The following is a 15511-nucleotide window of genomic DNA, read 5'->3' as shown; positions in this document are numbered from 1 at the left end:
TTGACGTCCTCGATCTTTGGATGAGTGAGACCGTCCGTCCGCCGTTTCCTTTGAAGCCCTGCCCCATCAAAGGCAACAAGATGAGCGTGTTGCCGTAGTCCTCGGGGAGATCGTAGACGCTGTTGCGCTTGCTCTCCTTTGAGTCGCAGGCTCCCTAAGGTGTATAGCTCTGATGTCTACCTTAGTCCACTCGTGTCAGACACGTTTGGCACGCGAACCCCCGATTGGTTTGATAGCACAGATTAGATTGAGTCGGATCTTGAAAGGGTCCGACTCCGTTCAACGCGATTTCGATCGGCGCTGTCGTGATTCCCATTCTGATTCCTGGGAGGGGCCCCTCTCAATCGATCAAGAATGGCCGAGGGAGACGTACACCTGATACATGCCCTGCAGATGCGAAAGGCACATGTTTCCGGGCGCGAGTCGCGGTGACTGCACGGGGAAGGTTGCAAAGGGTCTCGATGAACTCAGGTTGAGCGTGTAGCCAACGCGTTGCACTTAGTGATTCGCTACGTCATGCCGAGCGTGAAATAATGCGCCTTCTTCTCACTTTGGCTTTCAGCGTTCGCATACCGTTCCATGACTGAATAATTGGATAAAAATACTTTGTGCTCACTCACAGTGTGACGGTCCGTGAGTCTGCTTGGAAGGTTGGTAGCTACTCTGAAATGCTATTCAATTTGGAGCCGGTCCATTGGCTACGCTTATACAACACTCGTACTTGGCGCAATGGCCCCGTCTGCGGCGCAAAGCAAAGCGCAAACCAGAGCCCAGGATAGGATCGCCGCAGTTCACAGTGCCGCCAGGACCAGATCAAAACGCAATGCTCCAGCTCCCGATGATGACCGCGATGTATATCGTAGTCTGATATCTGAGGCCTCTATTCCGGAAGCTATTGAGAGACCTCTCAAGAAACCTAGGCTAGGCCGACAGGCACAAACTCAAGCGACCAAAACATCAGATGGTCCTTCTACGAAACAAAATCAGAGCTCTGAGACCGAGAAACATATCTTCCAGGTTCACGCTTCTGAAGATGAAGCTTCGTCTAGACCGCAACAAACCATCATCGATTCTGATGAGTCCGAGGACGATGACATGGACTGGGAGCAAGTAGGTCTGGATCATGTAGAGCCCAAAAGCTCCGAATTACCGAAAGACGATGAATTCGGAGACATATCACTGGAAATCAGCACCAAGCAAGCACAGAAGAGGACGGTAGCCAAACGGAAGCCTGCCACTACTGCAGAGAAGCTGCTCCGACTAGAAGCTCATGAGGCTCACCTGCTGTTTCTGCTTTTTCACGTGCATGTTCGCAATGCTTGGTGTAATATGCCGGAAGTCCAGGTCTTGTCAATCTCTTTCGCGTTCACTCCATCATACTGACTGTCCTTAGAATGAGCTGAAAACATTGCTCATGCCTGACATTGTGTCACTGCTGAATCCTGATCAATCACTCATTCAATTCGGACAATCGGAGCAGTTCTTGACTGGATTGCAAAAGGCCGTCTTTGTTTGGAGACACAAGTTTGACGTCACAGCATCTGGCTTACGACGACCCAACTGGACCGATAAACCTGACGGTCTTAAAGAGGTATTCAAAAGACAATCAAGTCGAAATGTTCGCAGCATACTGATGACATCTAGCAAATTCGGACGATCCAGGATGAGATGCCGCCTGTCGAAAAGCACAACTTTGTCAAGGCGGCTTCGATCCTTTCTGGCTCCCAAGATGTTGGAAACCAGCTTTTCTGTGCTCTTCTGAGATGCGTTGGTGTAGAAGCTCGCCTGGTCTGCTCACTACAGCCTCTGCCGTTCGGGACGTCTGCGACTAAATCGGCCACTCCACTGAAAAGTAAACCGACTGTCCATGCAGAAAGTGACAAAGACAACACAAGTGCAGGAGAGACTTCTGCGGGCTCTGCCTCTGAAGGTTCGAGCTCTTCTCGACGTAGGATCATCGCACCCGGCCGCATTCGACGACTAGGGAATCCAAACTTAAACGCAGGTCCATCGGCTCCCGGTCAGAGAACTCCAGGTAATGGTCTCAGCAGTCTTGGGAAACACCTTTCACTAACATCGTATCAGTCAAGAGGAAGAAGCGACCTGTTCGACCGCTTGACTACCCGGTTTATTGGGTAGAAGCCTTCAATGCAGCCTATCAGAAATGGGTACCTGTTGATGCCACCGTCACAGGCACAGTCGCAAAACCTAGCAAACTGGAACCGCCTGCCTCCTACGAGGCAAATTCAATGACTTATGTTGTGGCATTCGAGGATAACGGTACTGCAAGAGATGTGACTCGCCGCTACACCAAAGCCTACAACGCTAAAACTCGAAAGTTGAGAGTGGAGTTTACAGAAAGAGGAGAAGAGTGGTGGCGTAAGGCGCTGAAGGTCTTCCGAAGAACTTCGTATCGCGACCGTGATCAGGTTGAAGATGCCGAGCTTGCAAAGAAAGATGCCTCCGAGGGGCTGCCAAACAATGTGCAAGACTTCAAGGATCATCCCTACTATGCTTTGGAGCGACATCTCAAACGACACGAGGTGATCTGGCCAAAAAGGCCAAGCGGCAAAGTCACCGTCGGGAAAGGCGCTCTTGAACCTGTTTATCGTCGTAGTGATGTGCACATTGTGCGCAGTGCCGACAAGTGGTACAGATTTGGCCGAGAAATCAAGGTATGTCATCCAAGTCTTTCCTATAATCTTCTGACCGACGTTGTCTTCCAGCCGAACGAGCATCCACTCAAGCATGTGCCTGCAAGATTACCAAAGGGCCGAGCTCAGGACTTGGAAGATGCCGATATAGACGAGCCGCCTGCCACCGCTCTCTATGCCTTCAACCAAACGTTGTTGTACGTACCTCCTCCTGTAGTGTACGGCAGGATACCGAAGAATGCTTTTGGTAATCTTGACATCTACGTCCCATCCATGGTCCCTCCTGGTGGTACTCATGTCCGACACGCATCGGCAAAGAACGCGGCTCGACTTCTCGGCATTGACTATGCCGACGCTGTCACCGGATTTCAGTTCAAAGGACGCCATGGCACGGCCATCACATCTGGTGTAGTTGTCGCGGAAGAGTACCGTGAGGCCGTCGAGGCTGTCATCGAAGGCTTCCAACACGAACAGGAGAACGAAGAAGCGCGACTGTACAGCTTGGAGTGCTTGAAGCTCTGGCGACGTTTCTTGGCCGGCCTACGGATCAAGGAAAGACTCAGCGAGTACACTACCACCGGGCCTAAACCCGTCAAGCCGGAGGCAATCAGAGCGAAGATGGACGAAGCAGAAAAGGTGCCAGATGAACCAATCGAGGCTGGCGGTTTCTTCCCTGACGCAGGTGAGATCACTGCACCGACTGCTCATCGTTACAGTGCGTTTGAGTCTCCAGAATCTCAACGTGGTAGCGATATTGCTGAAAGGGCACCACGAGTCAGGAGACAGAGAAAGGTGATTGTCGAGGGCGATCCTGAGAGTGACGAGTCGAGCGAGGAAGGATATATCCCGTCGCCCCGAAAGCCACCTGTAAGACGTCGTCGTATGCTGAGTGAGAGTCCGCCTGTTTCTGATGACGAGCACTACAATCCTGACGCCGGAAACGGTGGTGGCTTCATGCCAGATGAGACTGACGAAAGTTTACACAAGGATGGCTATCCCCTGCCAGAGGTTGATGCAGCCGATCTTGGCGGTGGGTTCATGACTGAGCACAATGATAATGAAGAAGTTGATGAGACAGGCGGTGGTTTCATGGTCGACGATGTTGACACCGAGTCGGCTCACGAGTTTGGCGGCGGTTTCATGGCTGAGCCTACAGAGAATGAGAGTGCAAATTACTCTGGAGGCGACCTCATATCACAACAAGACCATGCCGCAATCGAGTTGGGCGGCGGTTTCATGCCTGAAGTCGACAAGAATGATTCAGGAGGAGGTCTCTTGCCCGAAGCAGAAGAAAGTTCGCGAACGGTCACCGAAGATCATGATGCAGGACTCGTCACGGAGAAGCGGGGCGAAGACATCTTCGACCCTGATAAAGCAGAAGACTCCTTTGATCCCGACGAGATGGAGCTAGGGACCATAGCTCTGCCGACAGAAGACCCAACAGGCGCTGCTCATAAGCAAGACGAAGGCGATGAAGACGATCATGGTTCGTTGTTATCACATGATCCGGAAGATGACGATGCTGAGCCGGACTGGTTATACAGTGACTAGAAAAATCGCAAGCACGCTGAGAATATTCCTCCATCATTTTCTTGATCAATCATGCCTGTTTGCGTCTGATTGAACCATCGCAGTCCGCTGTTCAATATTCTGGTGAAGAGTCCTTCCGCCATGTTTCACCAATCTCTTATGCTGGAGGTCACAACACGACAAGCACAATCCCTACGACAATTTGGCAAAACAGAATTCTACCCGCCGGTCTAGGTAGAGAGACGAAACCAGCCGGTTGGCCGATTTTGCTCTTTGAGTTGGCGCGTCCGAAATTCAGGTTCAATCGGCCCAGTTCGTCTGCCGAGGCCAGGTCCAGTTAGTAAAGAACTTGTCGAGTCGGAGGATTGAACCCACTCCCTCCCAAGTGACTCTGCCATGTTGAACGAGTCCCCTCGGCATTTCTGCTGGCAGGATCTTTGACAACTACACTAAAGTGCCGAAGTCGGTCACAAGGGAGGAGTATAATAAACAGAAACTGGCTAGTATATGAACCCTTGACCAGCCACTGTAAAGAGACCGCTTCCATCCTAGCCTCGATGATCCGACCTCCTATTTCACGGTTCTCTGTTCGACGTTGTTATATCGTTCTCGACGGTAACCTGCCACTTCTCTCGACTCTTGCATCGACAGTTGCTAGTTGCTTGGTCTTTTGCTCTGCGATGACTCGACTCTCTCTCTCTTCGATGTTTGCCTCTCCATTGCTGAATTATTCGACCCCTCGACGTTTGCTGGTTGCTCAAATCCATCCTCGACAGTTTCTATTTGCTTGACCCTCTGCTCGATGACTGCTCGATCGCTCCTCGACAATAGCTCTACCCTTAGCTCGATGGTTATCCGTTGTTCTCCACGAAGATTACCCGTCATTCTTCTTCCGAACAACCGCTCGGGTCCCTGCTCGATGGCTGCCCATTGTTCTCCTCAATGGATGTTCAATTCTTTGCTCAACCACTACTTAATTCTGCACTTGATGGTTACCCGTCGTTCTCCTCGGTGGTTGCCGGTTGTTTTCCTCGACAAGTTCTGTCCCTTTCCTTGACCACTGCTTAATCCTGTGCTTGATGGCTGCCGGTTGTCCTCCTCGATGATCACCTGTTGTGCTCCTTAACGGCTGCTTGTTCTGCTTTATGATCCCTGCGTAAAATTGTCCACTCGACGAAGACCTGCTGTTCTTCTCGATGGTTGCCCGTCGTCCACGTCGATAGTCACCTATCCTTCTCTATAACCACTATCTAATCCTCTCCTCGATGGGCAGCCGTCCTAGTCTACAACTACGGCCCGACTCTGTCCTCGATAATTGCTTGCCCTTCTCTGTGACCTTGACCTAATCGTTTCCTCGACTGTTGCCTAGCTCTATCCTCGACAAGTGTTTGCTCTTTGCTTTGCCCCTCGACTCCTCGATGACTTCAGACTATTCGGACCCCCGACTCCTCGATGACTCCTGGTTGTCCGAACCCACGACTCCTCGACCCCTCGAAAGTTGCTAATTACAAGTCTTTCCCCGGCTAATCGTTACGTCCTCGACACGATGCCGACACGCAGAGCATCATCCAAGCCGCACACTCAAGCCGCACCGCTCAATACAGTGGCCGAGCCACGATGACAAAGCGAACCAGGCTCTTGCACCTCCGCGTACGAGGCCACCACGAACTCCCCTTCGCTCTCCTGTTCATCGACGACATCAAATGCACCACCGTGAACAACCTTTTCCCTGCCTTCCATTACCCCTACCTAAAGATCTCACTCCGGTCACCGTCACTCTATACCCAAACATGTCAACCTCCGACAACGCTACTTTCATGGCCCATGTGAACGGTACTGGACCTAATGGTCGCCCCCTCCCTGCTGGTGCCGCCGCGGCTGCCAGAATTGCAGATGACGAAACATTTGCTACTGCCGCCGCTCAAATTCGCGCCCTAGAGCGCTACAACGAGGCTAAGAAGAGGGGTCGCAGCAAGACTCGTCTCGCGGTCGAGGCAGCTTGGAAGAAACTCGTGCATTTTTTCAAGGGCACCAAGGGTGTGTAAGATGATTGTGCATTCAATCAGGTGAGTTAGCCTTTCCCAAAATAAAAGCATGATTCCCAGCCCATCATGTCTCTATATATACCTTTTTATGGTCTGATTTGTCTATATACGTGCATGATAAAGCGACGCTCTGCTATCGCTAATGCGATGACAAATACACCACTTATAGCAGCAATCCTAGCAAGCTCACCGATTACACCATATCGTGATAGGACTCCAGTAGTGGCTTTAAAGATACTAGGTACCACAGCAGCAATCGCAATACTGAAACCCGAAGGCAAGATCTTTGTGACCTCGAAAGCCTGCAACATATTAGCTTATACGCGCTTCTAGATGCACAATAGCAAGCAAACATACCTCTCCCCTCTTTGCAAAGAATTCTTTTACAAAGGCCAAATTAAACAAAATTCTACACCCCATATTCACGCAATTAGCCCATACCAATCCTTTTGCCCCCATTTCCAAGACCCTGAGGAACAAATACGCAGAGCCGGCGAATGCGGCAAAGAAACCGCCCATCCAGATGGATTGAGTGTAGAGTTGTTTGTTATCCGCTACAGCGGCCACAAAGGCTTCAGAGACGCCGTTCAATGCGAGAAGAGGGATGTAGTAGCAATAACAGGCCAACACTTCTCCAGCCCCGGTATGTGCCCAACGACTTCCTGCAACCAGAGAGAGAAGGACGGGCGCTACTGTGGGACCGGCGGCAAAAGCAATCAGGGAGATGAGGGAGTATGCTTTCAAGATCAAAGTGAGTGTTGCATTTGCTTGTTTTATGCCAGTGATGGAGTCTTGTTGCTGTTTCGGACTTGGGGGCTTAGTGGCAGTGGGAGCGCAGAGTTTGGCAAAGAGGTTTCGTGAGGCTTCTTCGATGGGTTGGAAGAGCATGCGGGCGATTAAACCACCGTAGTTTGAGGAAAGTGCGTAGGCTCCTTGGTCTTGGAGAGAAGCCAGAGAGGCGATGAGAAGAGAATCTCCTTGAGTGAGCACGTATTTGATGCTGGATTGAATGGTCAGACTCAATGAGAGATTGAGTAATGGTTGCGAGAACAGCGAGAACAGGAACTTTTCGGTTTTACTGGTGGCGGGGAAGTCAGTCTTGTCATGTCAAAACCAGAGCTTGAAGGGGTAGCATACCTCTTGATACTGCGAAGAAGTAACGAGAACCCCTCGGACTTTGCTACAAGGACAAGTCTCGCAGTGTACACCACAAACAGTGACCCAGCATAGGCCAACTGCCCGACCGCAAAAGGCAACACACCGAGATCTGTATGCTGTCGACTTGCCCAAACCACCATTCCAACAGTAACAAACGTCTTCATCACTGTGGCAACAGCTTCAGCAGTCGCTCTCACTTTATACAGCATCTTCTGCTGCGCTGCCACAAAGCTCGGCTCAGCAAACAATTCCACCATAGCAGCAACTCCATAGACCCGTAAACTGTGCACCAAAAACGGCACTTTAGGTACCTCAGTCTGGAGGTAGAGTTCTGCGAGTGCATAGCTGATGGGTATTCCGCAAGCAATGGCGAGATAGGACATATTAATAACAGCTTGAGTGCCATCTGCTCGTCTTTGCAAAGCCACACGAATGCTTTCGCGAGAAAAGTAGAGGACGGAGATACAATATAACTCTAGCTGTACATTGACGCCCAAAAGCTCTGGAGACAGGAAACGGAGGAGGATTTGATTCAAGGCGAAAGTGAGAGCGCGGGAGCCGATCTGGAGGAGGATGAGGAAGGAGGCTCCTTTAGCCGAGGCGGAGACGGCATTGTCGCTCATGATCATAGAGGCAGATGTTCTGTCGAGCCCAGAGATGCCATGGAACTTCGGTGTTATTAGTACTTGGGCTTGCTGATGAAATGTATATATCGATAGGAGAAGGGGACTCGAGAGACGTTGCGGGAGAAATTGAGGGGTGCTGTGAAGAGACAGGGTGAGCCCGCAGACATTGATTGTATGACTCAACCAAAGAACAAATATATAAAGTCAATGGCCAACACAAACTGCAAACAGAACTTCCACCGAGGAACATTCATTCGCCTTGGATCTATATACCAAACTTCGGCTAAAATGGCAACACAAACACAAGACCCGATCATCACGGAGCGCCTGATTCTTCGCCAACTGCAGCCTTCCGACTCAGATGCGCTGTATGAATTCATGTCCCTCCCTGCTGTGATGCAACACACGTAAACCTATCTCCCCCATCATCTATTATTTTTTCCCTCTCTAATTAGCCGCAGCACCCGAGCGCCTCTAACAGAACCCCACCAAGCATCAACCTACCTCTCCGAACGCATCTCGGGCCCCTCCATCTACAACTTCGCAGTCTGCCTAAAAACATCCACCCCTGCCACCTCAAGCCCCCTCATCGGCATCCTAGGCAGCCCCTCGTACCCCGAAATCGGGTATTTGTTTTCTCCCCTCTATTCTGGCAAAGGTTACGCTACAGAAGCTCTTCTAGCCTTTGTACCTGCACTCTTTGCTATTATGCCTGAGGAGCAGAAATTCGCAGAAGCTTTGGTGGATACGCAGAATGTTGCGAGTATAAAGCTTCTGCAGAGGTGTGGGTGGAAACGATGGGGTGGTGTGCAGGAGGGTGATTATACGAGTCCTCTGTTGGGGGTAAGGGATAGTGTGTGTTATAGGATTGCTAGGGAAGGGTGTGATTTAGAGGATATGGTGGTGCAAGGGAGGGAAGGGGAGGGTTTTGTGCCTGATTTGCAGTAAACTGGTCTGACTTGACGGCAGCTGTATGACATGGTGCTGACGGCATCGAACATCAACAAAGCCTCTTTAGCTCAGTTGGTAGAGCGCGGCACTAGTAATGCCGAGGTCACCGGTTCGACTCCGTTAGGAGGCATGCTTTGCTTTTGTTCGTGGTCGTTGAGGATGGGACAAAGATCCTTTTGTTTCGGCGCTTTTTTCTCGTGTTCAGGGGGTGTAACTGAAGCCTGCATAAACTGGAGCATAAATGATTTGTGCATTGACCATCAATGTTGGGGAAGGTGCAATAGGAACATGATCTTGGAGCAAGTATCAGGATGACATGAAAGGAGTACTGCGTCTAAGCACATACAGAGCAACGGAATTTTACGAGGAGGGGAAATACTGCATTAGAGCACCAGCTCTTGTACTTGCTTGTCGAAACATGAATCGGTCAAGACGTGAGAGATGAAGGTCATCAAGCCAGGAAGGTCATCAAGCCAGGAAGGTCATCAAGCCAGGAAGGTCATCAAGCCAGGAAGGTCATCAAGCCAGGAAGGTCATCAAGCCAGGAANAAGCCAGGAAGGTCATCAAGCCAGGAAGGTCATCAAGCCAGGAAGGTCATCAAGCCAGGAAGGTCATCAAGCCAGGAAGGTCATCAAGCCAGGAAACATTACAGTAAGGAAGATTAAGACAGAGAGCAGACAGGGTCAGAGTCAGGCATTTTGTGAGTCAGTCTTACGGGCTTGCTTTTCCATATAGGTAACCATTTTTGGCTATATGTTGCTCTACGCCTTGATGATGTATGGTATAGGCATGTATGTCTGCCTGCGTAACACACTCGAGACCAATGCTCTTCGCATCATCTTCGAAATAGTCTCCTTCACATGCTCTAAGTAGTAATGCTTGATGGTCTCATTCTCTTGACGGCCGGGCAGGTGTTTCTCAACCTCCCTTTCTTGGGTTACCAGCGGGTGATGTGCCTTCCTGAGCAGCGCGTCTGGCAATTTTGTCCCTCTCGCCGTTCAAGATCATCCTAATTCTATCGAGGGCCTGGTCCTTGCCCTTGGGAGCTTCGCAGTCGTTGGCAGTGTATGGCGGACTAATAATCACAGAATCACTGACGACAATCTGTTGCTCGTGCCAGCGAGTAGGAAGACTGACGTATCGCAGTCTGTTAGCAGTGTCCTATGCGTATGAGTGTAATGAGATGGGAACGTACAGTCGCTTCAAGGCATCAAAGATCTGTTGTGCTTCACGAGTGACACCCTTGCCCTTGTTGGCTTCCTGCTCCTGCAATTTCCTAATCGCGGCCTCCTCGCGGTCGCGCAACTTCTTCATGTCGATGGTACCGACGGGCTGTTTCGCCGCATCAGCATCGAGAGAGATGAGCTCGAAGGACTGAATGTGCCTGATAGGGATGATGTGGTAGTTGCCAGGATGGTTGGCCAGGGTAGAAGAAGGGTTTGGCGGAGCGGGAGCGGTGTTTAAGGCGACAGCATTGCGAACAGGACACACAGTGTATAGTGTGCCTTGAAGGGTTTGTGAATGAGGCGCGACGGTCGTGAGTTTGACACTATGGTTGGGCTCGGATTAGCATTCGGATTATACAAGCAGGAGGGCTTCATGCGACTTACCGAGCGCCAATAGCAGACGTGATGGTGTCATTGATATCCTGCACTTCCGAAGCACCAGGCTGTGTAGCGCCGGCCTTGCCTGGGTTGCGCTTGACGTCGGCCATGGTGTCAAGTGAATGGTGGTAGACACCCCACTGTTGTTGGACGTTTCGTCACCGACTGCGCTCCGGCGTTAATCTCACTTGCGCCGTCAAGGTCACTGGCTTCGGCACTTTGACAATCAATTAGTTAAACGGCCAAAAGAGTGACTGGAGAAGAGAAGGAGACACCGCGTTGGAAGGAACGTCCTGCACTCTTGCCTTGTCGAAGACCTAGAGTCCAGCATCCCACCCGCATTCACGCCTGACATGCCACAATCGCCAGCCCCAACGCTCGTGTCACATCAGAGACACCAACACATGTAATAACTGGCTCGATAATAGGAAATTCCGTAGGAAAGGGTGTATCATTTTTAACTGTAAAAGAAATTGCTTGTTCATGACTATTGGGGTTATCTTTCATTGCACTACGCATAGCAAGAGACCGGTGCCTTTATTGGTATGGCCCATCTGTATCTCTGCAGCAGACATTCTTCTTCCTTCGTCTCATCGTATCTTCGCTTAAGCGTTGTAGGTAGAGGCCGAAACGTTACCACCGCGGCCGGTCCAGTTGACGTGGATGTCCTTGCCCTCGGGGTACTTCTCGTTGGCGAACTCAGGCTTGATCTTGAAAGTGTGGGCACCGAAGTAGTCACGCTGGGCCTGGAGGAGGTTGGCGGGGAGGTTCTCGGCACGGTAACCGTCGTAGAAGGACAGGGCGGTGCTGAAGCAGGGAGTAGGAAGACCCCAGAGGGCACCCTTGGCGACAACGTTTCTCCAGCCCTCCTGTGCGTTGTGGATGGCCTTGTTGAAGAAGTCGTCGAAGAGAAGGTTCTCGAGCTCGGGGTTGTTGCGGTAGGCAGTGGTGATGTCCTTGAGGAAGACGGAGCGGATGATGCAGCCACCGCGCCACATGAGGGCAATCTCGGGCTTGTTGAGCTTCCACTTGTACTCTTTGGCGGCCTGTTGATACGTGTTAGCTTTGTTTTCTATCACCAAGTGATCTTTTACTCACGTTCTGCATGAGCATGAAGCCCTGGGCGTATGAGATAATCTTGGAGGCGTAAAGGGCCTGCTCAAGGTCGTCGATGAACTTCTGCTTGTCACCGGTGAAGTTGGGGGTGGGGCCGGAGAGGAGCTTGGAGGCACGGCCACGCTCCTGCTTGAGGGAAGACAGGCAGCGGGAGAAGACAGACTCGCCGATAAGGGTGACGGGCATGCCGAGGTCAAGAGCGTTGATGGCGGTCCACTTGCCGGTACCCTTCTGGCCAGCAGAGTCCATGATCTTCTCGAGAAGAGGCGAACCGTCCTCGTCGTTGAAGTAAAGAATGTCACGAGTAATCTCGATAAGGAAGGAGTCAAGGACACCCTTGTTCCACTGGGAGAAGATATCACCCATCTCCTTGTTGGAGAGACCAAGACCACGCTTCATGATGTCGTAGGCCTGAAAAGAGTCAGAAAGTTGCAAACATATCACAGGCTTCAAATCCATGTCTTACCTCGCAAATGAGCTGCATGTCACCGTACTCGATACCGTTGTGAACCATCTTGACGTAGTGACCAGCACCCTCGTCACCAACCCACTGGCAGCAGGCCTCGCCGTCAGACTTGGCGGAGATGCCCTGGAGGACATCCTTGATGTAAGGCCAGGCCTCGGCGTTACCACCGGGCATGATCGAGGGACCGTAACGGGCACCCTCCTCACCACCGGAGACACCGGTACCGACGAAGCGGATACCCTTGGCGGCGAGGTACTGAGTGCGGCGGTTGGTATCGGGGTAGTGAGAGTTACCACCGTCAATGATGATATCACCCTCTTCGATGCCACCCTCGTTCAGCAGGAGCTCAATGAAGTCGTCGACGGGCTTGCCGGCCATGACGAGCATCATCATACGGCGGGGCTTCTTGAGCTTGGAGCAGAACTCCTTGATGGAGTGAGCACCAACAATCGACTTGCCCTTGGCCTCGTTCTCGAGGAAACGGTCGACCTTGGAGACAGTGCGGTTGAAGGCAACAACAGTGAAGCCGTGGTCGGCAGCGTTGAGGATCAGGTTCTGACCCATGACGGCCAGACCGATGAGACCGAAGTCTCCGCTACAGAAAAAGGCATGTCAGCTACAGCTACAGCTAAAATTGGTGAAGCTGTCTCGTTGATGGAGCTTTGCTTGGAATGGCATTGATGAGTGGCAACAACATGATGATGTTGTTGTATACCGCTGACGGAATGGAGCGGAAGAAATGTTTTGGTGGGATGGTGGGGCAGGATGGGATAGATGCTTGGGGGACGTTGACTTACACAGCAGTTTCGGAAGACATTGTGGTAGAGATGGAGTGATTGAGTTGGGAAGAGAGGCTAAGAAGTCTCCGGGCGGCTTGAGGCTTTTAAAGAAGACGCAGTGTCAGTGGAGATTTGTGTGAGGGAGAGAGACGATGCGGCCGGAGGTGTTGAAAAAGCAGCCCAACACCTTTCGGAGTTACTAACGCGGAGGGGCCAAGGTGGCATTGACCCTAAAGTGTGCTAAACATTACATGCTCTGTCAGCGTCTCTCGATGCCGCAGCAGCCCCGAACGACAGTTTGTACCTACTATCTGGTGTTCCGGCGTGAGGCCTGAGTTTGATGCAGCTGTGCAGGAACTCGTGAGTTCTGTCAATCTTTCGACACTGGTGGTTTTTCTAAATGGGTAGCTGCCTGTCTCGGCGCGCTTCTTGCTCGCCCATATCCCCCTCCTTCCCACAACCGACCAACGCCGACGCCAATTTGGATGAGTACCTTCCCGATGGAACGCCGATGACGGCTGTTTACCGATCGTTCTTGCTCAACCTGCCCCCAGGACTACGCTAGACGTCACTTCCCGCGAATGCCTTGCGTCTGTGCTCACCGTCTCGTCGCAGGAAGCTGCCATTCTCAAACAGCATCTGCCTGAGAGAGTAGTCACTGCCAAATCAAACGCCGACGGGGCAACATTCCCATCCACCATCACTGTATCCGTTCAGCCTCTTTCTCGCTGCGATTCGGTCTCTAGCTAGCCACTCTACGCGGGTAATTTTCCGACGGACCATTTGCACATCGTGCTTCGGCTTCCATCAGCTTCTTCGCGTCTTGCGCGTTTCGATCTAGCCGACCGGGACCCCGGACTTATTTTCTATCTCCTCGCTTTGCACGCCTTGCCTATCCGGAGAGCACGGAAGTTTTGTCAAGACTCGTACTTCGATTTGCTAAGACATACCGCCATCTTCGCTTGCATCGAATAGCTCCGCGCATAACGACCTGATCGAAAGCAACGTTCGACGCAACTTAGTGCACGATTTGTGAGGCAAGGAAGAAAAAAACTTCAACGTAGGCATACCCTTGTTCATCATGTCGCACCCAACTCAAGGACATTCCACCAGCCAGTCCAACTCTGCTCGCTCCACGCCGCAACCTCCAGCAAACCTTCCGGCCAGGCCTCCGCCGTCCGCCGTATCTCAGCCCGCACGAAATGTTGCCGCCTTCAGTGGTTTCAAGCCGCGCAATGTTGCCGCGCCTGTCTCTGCTGCCCCAGCACCATACGCTGCAACAAACATGAGCTATCCTGCTCAGTACTCGGCAGCTCCAGCTTCACAGTCATACTACCCTCCTACATACTCTTCGGCACCAGCAGCACCTGCCGCTCAATCATACTACGCCGGCGCGTCCTACCCTGGCGCTGCTGCTTATCCTGCGCAACCGCAATACGCCGACACCCCACCTCAGATCAAGAACCCCTTCGCACCTCCTCCAGCAGCAGGCCAAGGCTCTCTCTATGGTAATGGCAGCTACGATCCCGAGCTTGAGGCGCAGATCCAGCAGTGGCAGAGCGCGTACACAAACAAAGACGATCCTTCAAAGGCAGCAAACAAAGGTGCAACGGTAGGCAACGCAAACAACATCCCACTCGGTGTCAACAGAGCTCAGCCCTCTACATCCACTGTCTCTGCCGGGCCTGTGGCGCCTGTCGATACATCCGGCAAGCAGAAGACCGTGCTGCGCGAAGGAGGTGGGCAGAAGTGGGAAGATCCTACCCTTCTCGAATGGGGTGACCATCCGCGTTTGTTCGTTGGTAACCTCGCAGGTGAGGTGACTGACGAGTCCTTGCTCAAAGCATTTGCCAAATATCCATCCGTCCAAAAGGCTCGTGTCATCCGTGACAAGCGCACTACCAAGAGCAAGGGCTTTGGCTTTGTCAGTCTGGCCAACACCGATGAGTTCTTCCAGGCCGCAAAAGAGATGCAGGGCAAATATATCGGCAGTCATCCAGTTCTGATCAAGCGCGCGGAGACCGAGATCAAGACCGTCGTCAAGAAGGACAACAACAACAACAACAAGTACAATAAGAATAACAAGAACAAGAACAACAAAGACAAGGTCAAGGAAGATAAGGGTCCACTCGGAGCGAACACCGGCGCTGGAATCCAGAAAAAGCAGACCAAGGCCCCCGGCGGTGGTCAGTTCAAGGTTAGTAACAATCCCCCGAACTTGTCTAGATTCGTTGCTGATTTATATCTGCAGCTGCTTGGATAAATCTGGCGCGCTCTCATCTTGTTGCGTTGAAACATAATTTTTAGCGAGGGCGTTTTGGGTCTGCATGATGTGCTTTCTACCGGCGAGTGGCATCTTTCCGAACAATGAACTGATCCAAGAGAAACCCGTCTGACGCTTGCAGTACCGTGATATCTCCATAATATTACAACACCCACGAGTGTGAGCCTCACAGTCGTGGACACTGACGTGCCTGTAAGTCGTTCGCCGTGATTTCGTTATAGAATCTGCCGTCAGTTTGTGTTCCAGACAGTGTCATGGACTAGTATTCGTTGGTATGAATTCTGCCAGGGCGACAGG

At 51.7% G+C, this 15511-nt stretch overlaps 6 protein-coding genes across 6 annotated transcripts; 3 read left to right on the top strand and 3 right to left on the bottom strand.

Annotated features, from left to right (window-relative positions):
- The first annotated feature begins 583 nt into the window (after positions 1 to 583).
- AUEXF2481DRAFT_197049 (uncharacterized protein) lies at positions 584 to 4363 on the top strand. Its single transcript, XM_013493008.1, has 5 exons — positions 584 to 1344; positions 1394 to 1591; positions 1645 to 2035; positions 2086 to 2675; positions 2727 to 4363. The coding sequence occupies exons 1-5, from the start codon at positions 730 to 732 to the stop codon at positions 4203 to 4205; spliced, it is 3273 nt and encodes a 1090-aa protein (XP_013348462.1). The 5' UTR covers positions 584 to 729; the 3' UTR covers positions 4206 to 4363.
- Positions 4364 to 6195: 1832 nt separating this feature from the next.
- Positions 6196 to 8162, bottom strand: AUEXF2481DRAFT_85356 (uncharacterized protein). Its single transcript, XM_013492875.1, has 3 exons — positions 7367 to 8162; positions 6587 to 7307; positions 6196 to 6531 (listed from the first exon to the last, which is right to left on the bottom strand). Exons 1-3 carry the CDS (start codon positions 8014 to 8016, stop codon positions 6316 to 6318), a joined length of 1587 nt encoding a protein of 528 aa, XP_013348329.1. The 5' UTR covers positions 8017 to 8162; the 3' UTR covers positions 6196 to 6315.
- A 178-nt stretch (positions 8163 to 8340) lies between these two features.
- On the top strand, positions 8341 to 9194 carry AUEXF2481DRAFT_35722 (uncharacterized protein). Its single transcript, XM_013492728.1, has 2 exons — positions 8341 to 8420; positions 8475 to 9194. The coding sequence occupies exons 1-2, from the start codon at positions 8392 to 8394 to the stop codon at positions 8959 to 8961; spliced, it is 516 nt and encodes a 171-aa protein (XP_013348182.1). The 5' UTR covers positions 8341 to 8391; the 3' UTR covers positions 8962 to 9194.
- A 689-nt stretch (positions 9195 to 9883) lies between these two features.
- Positions 9884 to 10679, bottom strand: AUEXF2481DRAFT_1266 (uncharacterized protein; the record flags this gene model as incomplete). Its single annotated transcript, XM_013492464.1, has 3 exons — positions 9884 to 10097; positions 10161 to 10514; positions 10576 to 10679. The coding sequence occupies 3 exons, from the start codon at positions 10677 to 10679 to the stop codon at positions 9884 to 9886; spliced, it is 672 nt and encodes a 223-aa protein (XP_013347918.1).
- Positions 10680 to 10926: 247 nt separating this feature from the next.
- Positions 10927 to 13117, bottom strand: AUEXF2481DRAFT_197432 (uncharacterized protein). Its single transcript, XM_013493007.1, has 4 exons — positions 12949 to 13117; positions 12152 to 12746; positions 11668 to 12096; positions 10927 to 11615 (listed from the first exon to the last, which is right to left on the bottom strand). The coding sequence occupies exons 1-4, from the start codon at positions 12966 to 12968 to the stop codon at positions 11175 to 11177; spliced, it is 1485 nt and encodes a 494-aa protein (XP_013348461.1). The 5' UTR covers positions 12969 to 13117; the 3' UTR covers positions 10927 to 11174.
- Positions 13118 to 14011: 894 nt separating this feature from the next.
- AUEXF2481DRAFT_1264 (uncharacterized protein) lies at positions 14012 to 15193 on the top strand (the record flags this gene model as incomplete). The annotated part of the gene is made up of 2 exons (XM_013492463.1): positions 14012 to 15127; positions 15182 to 15193. 2 exons carry the CDS (start codon positions 14012 to 14014, stop codon positions 15191 to 15193), a joined length of 1128 nt encoding a protein of 375 aa, XP_013347917.1.
- Between the last annotated feature and the right edge of the window lie 318 nt (positions 15194 to 15511).

Source organism: Aureobasidium subglaciale, assembly GCF_000721755.1.
Source record: "Aureobasidium subglaciale EXF-2481 unplaced genomic scaffold scaffold_1, whole genome shotgun sequence".
Classification (NCBI taxonomy): domain Eukaryota; kingdom Fungi; phylum Ascomycota; class Dothideomycetes; order Dothideales; family Saccotheciaceae; genus Aureobasidium; species Aureobasidium subglaciale.
This window is presented reverse-complemented; position numbering and strand designations above follow the sequence as displayed.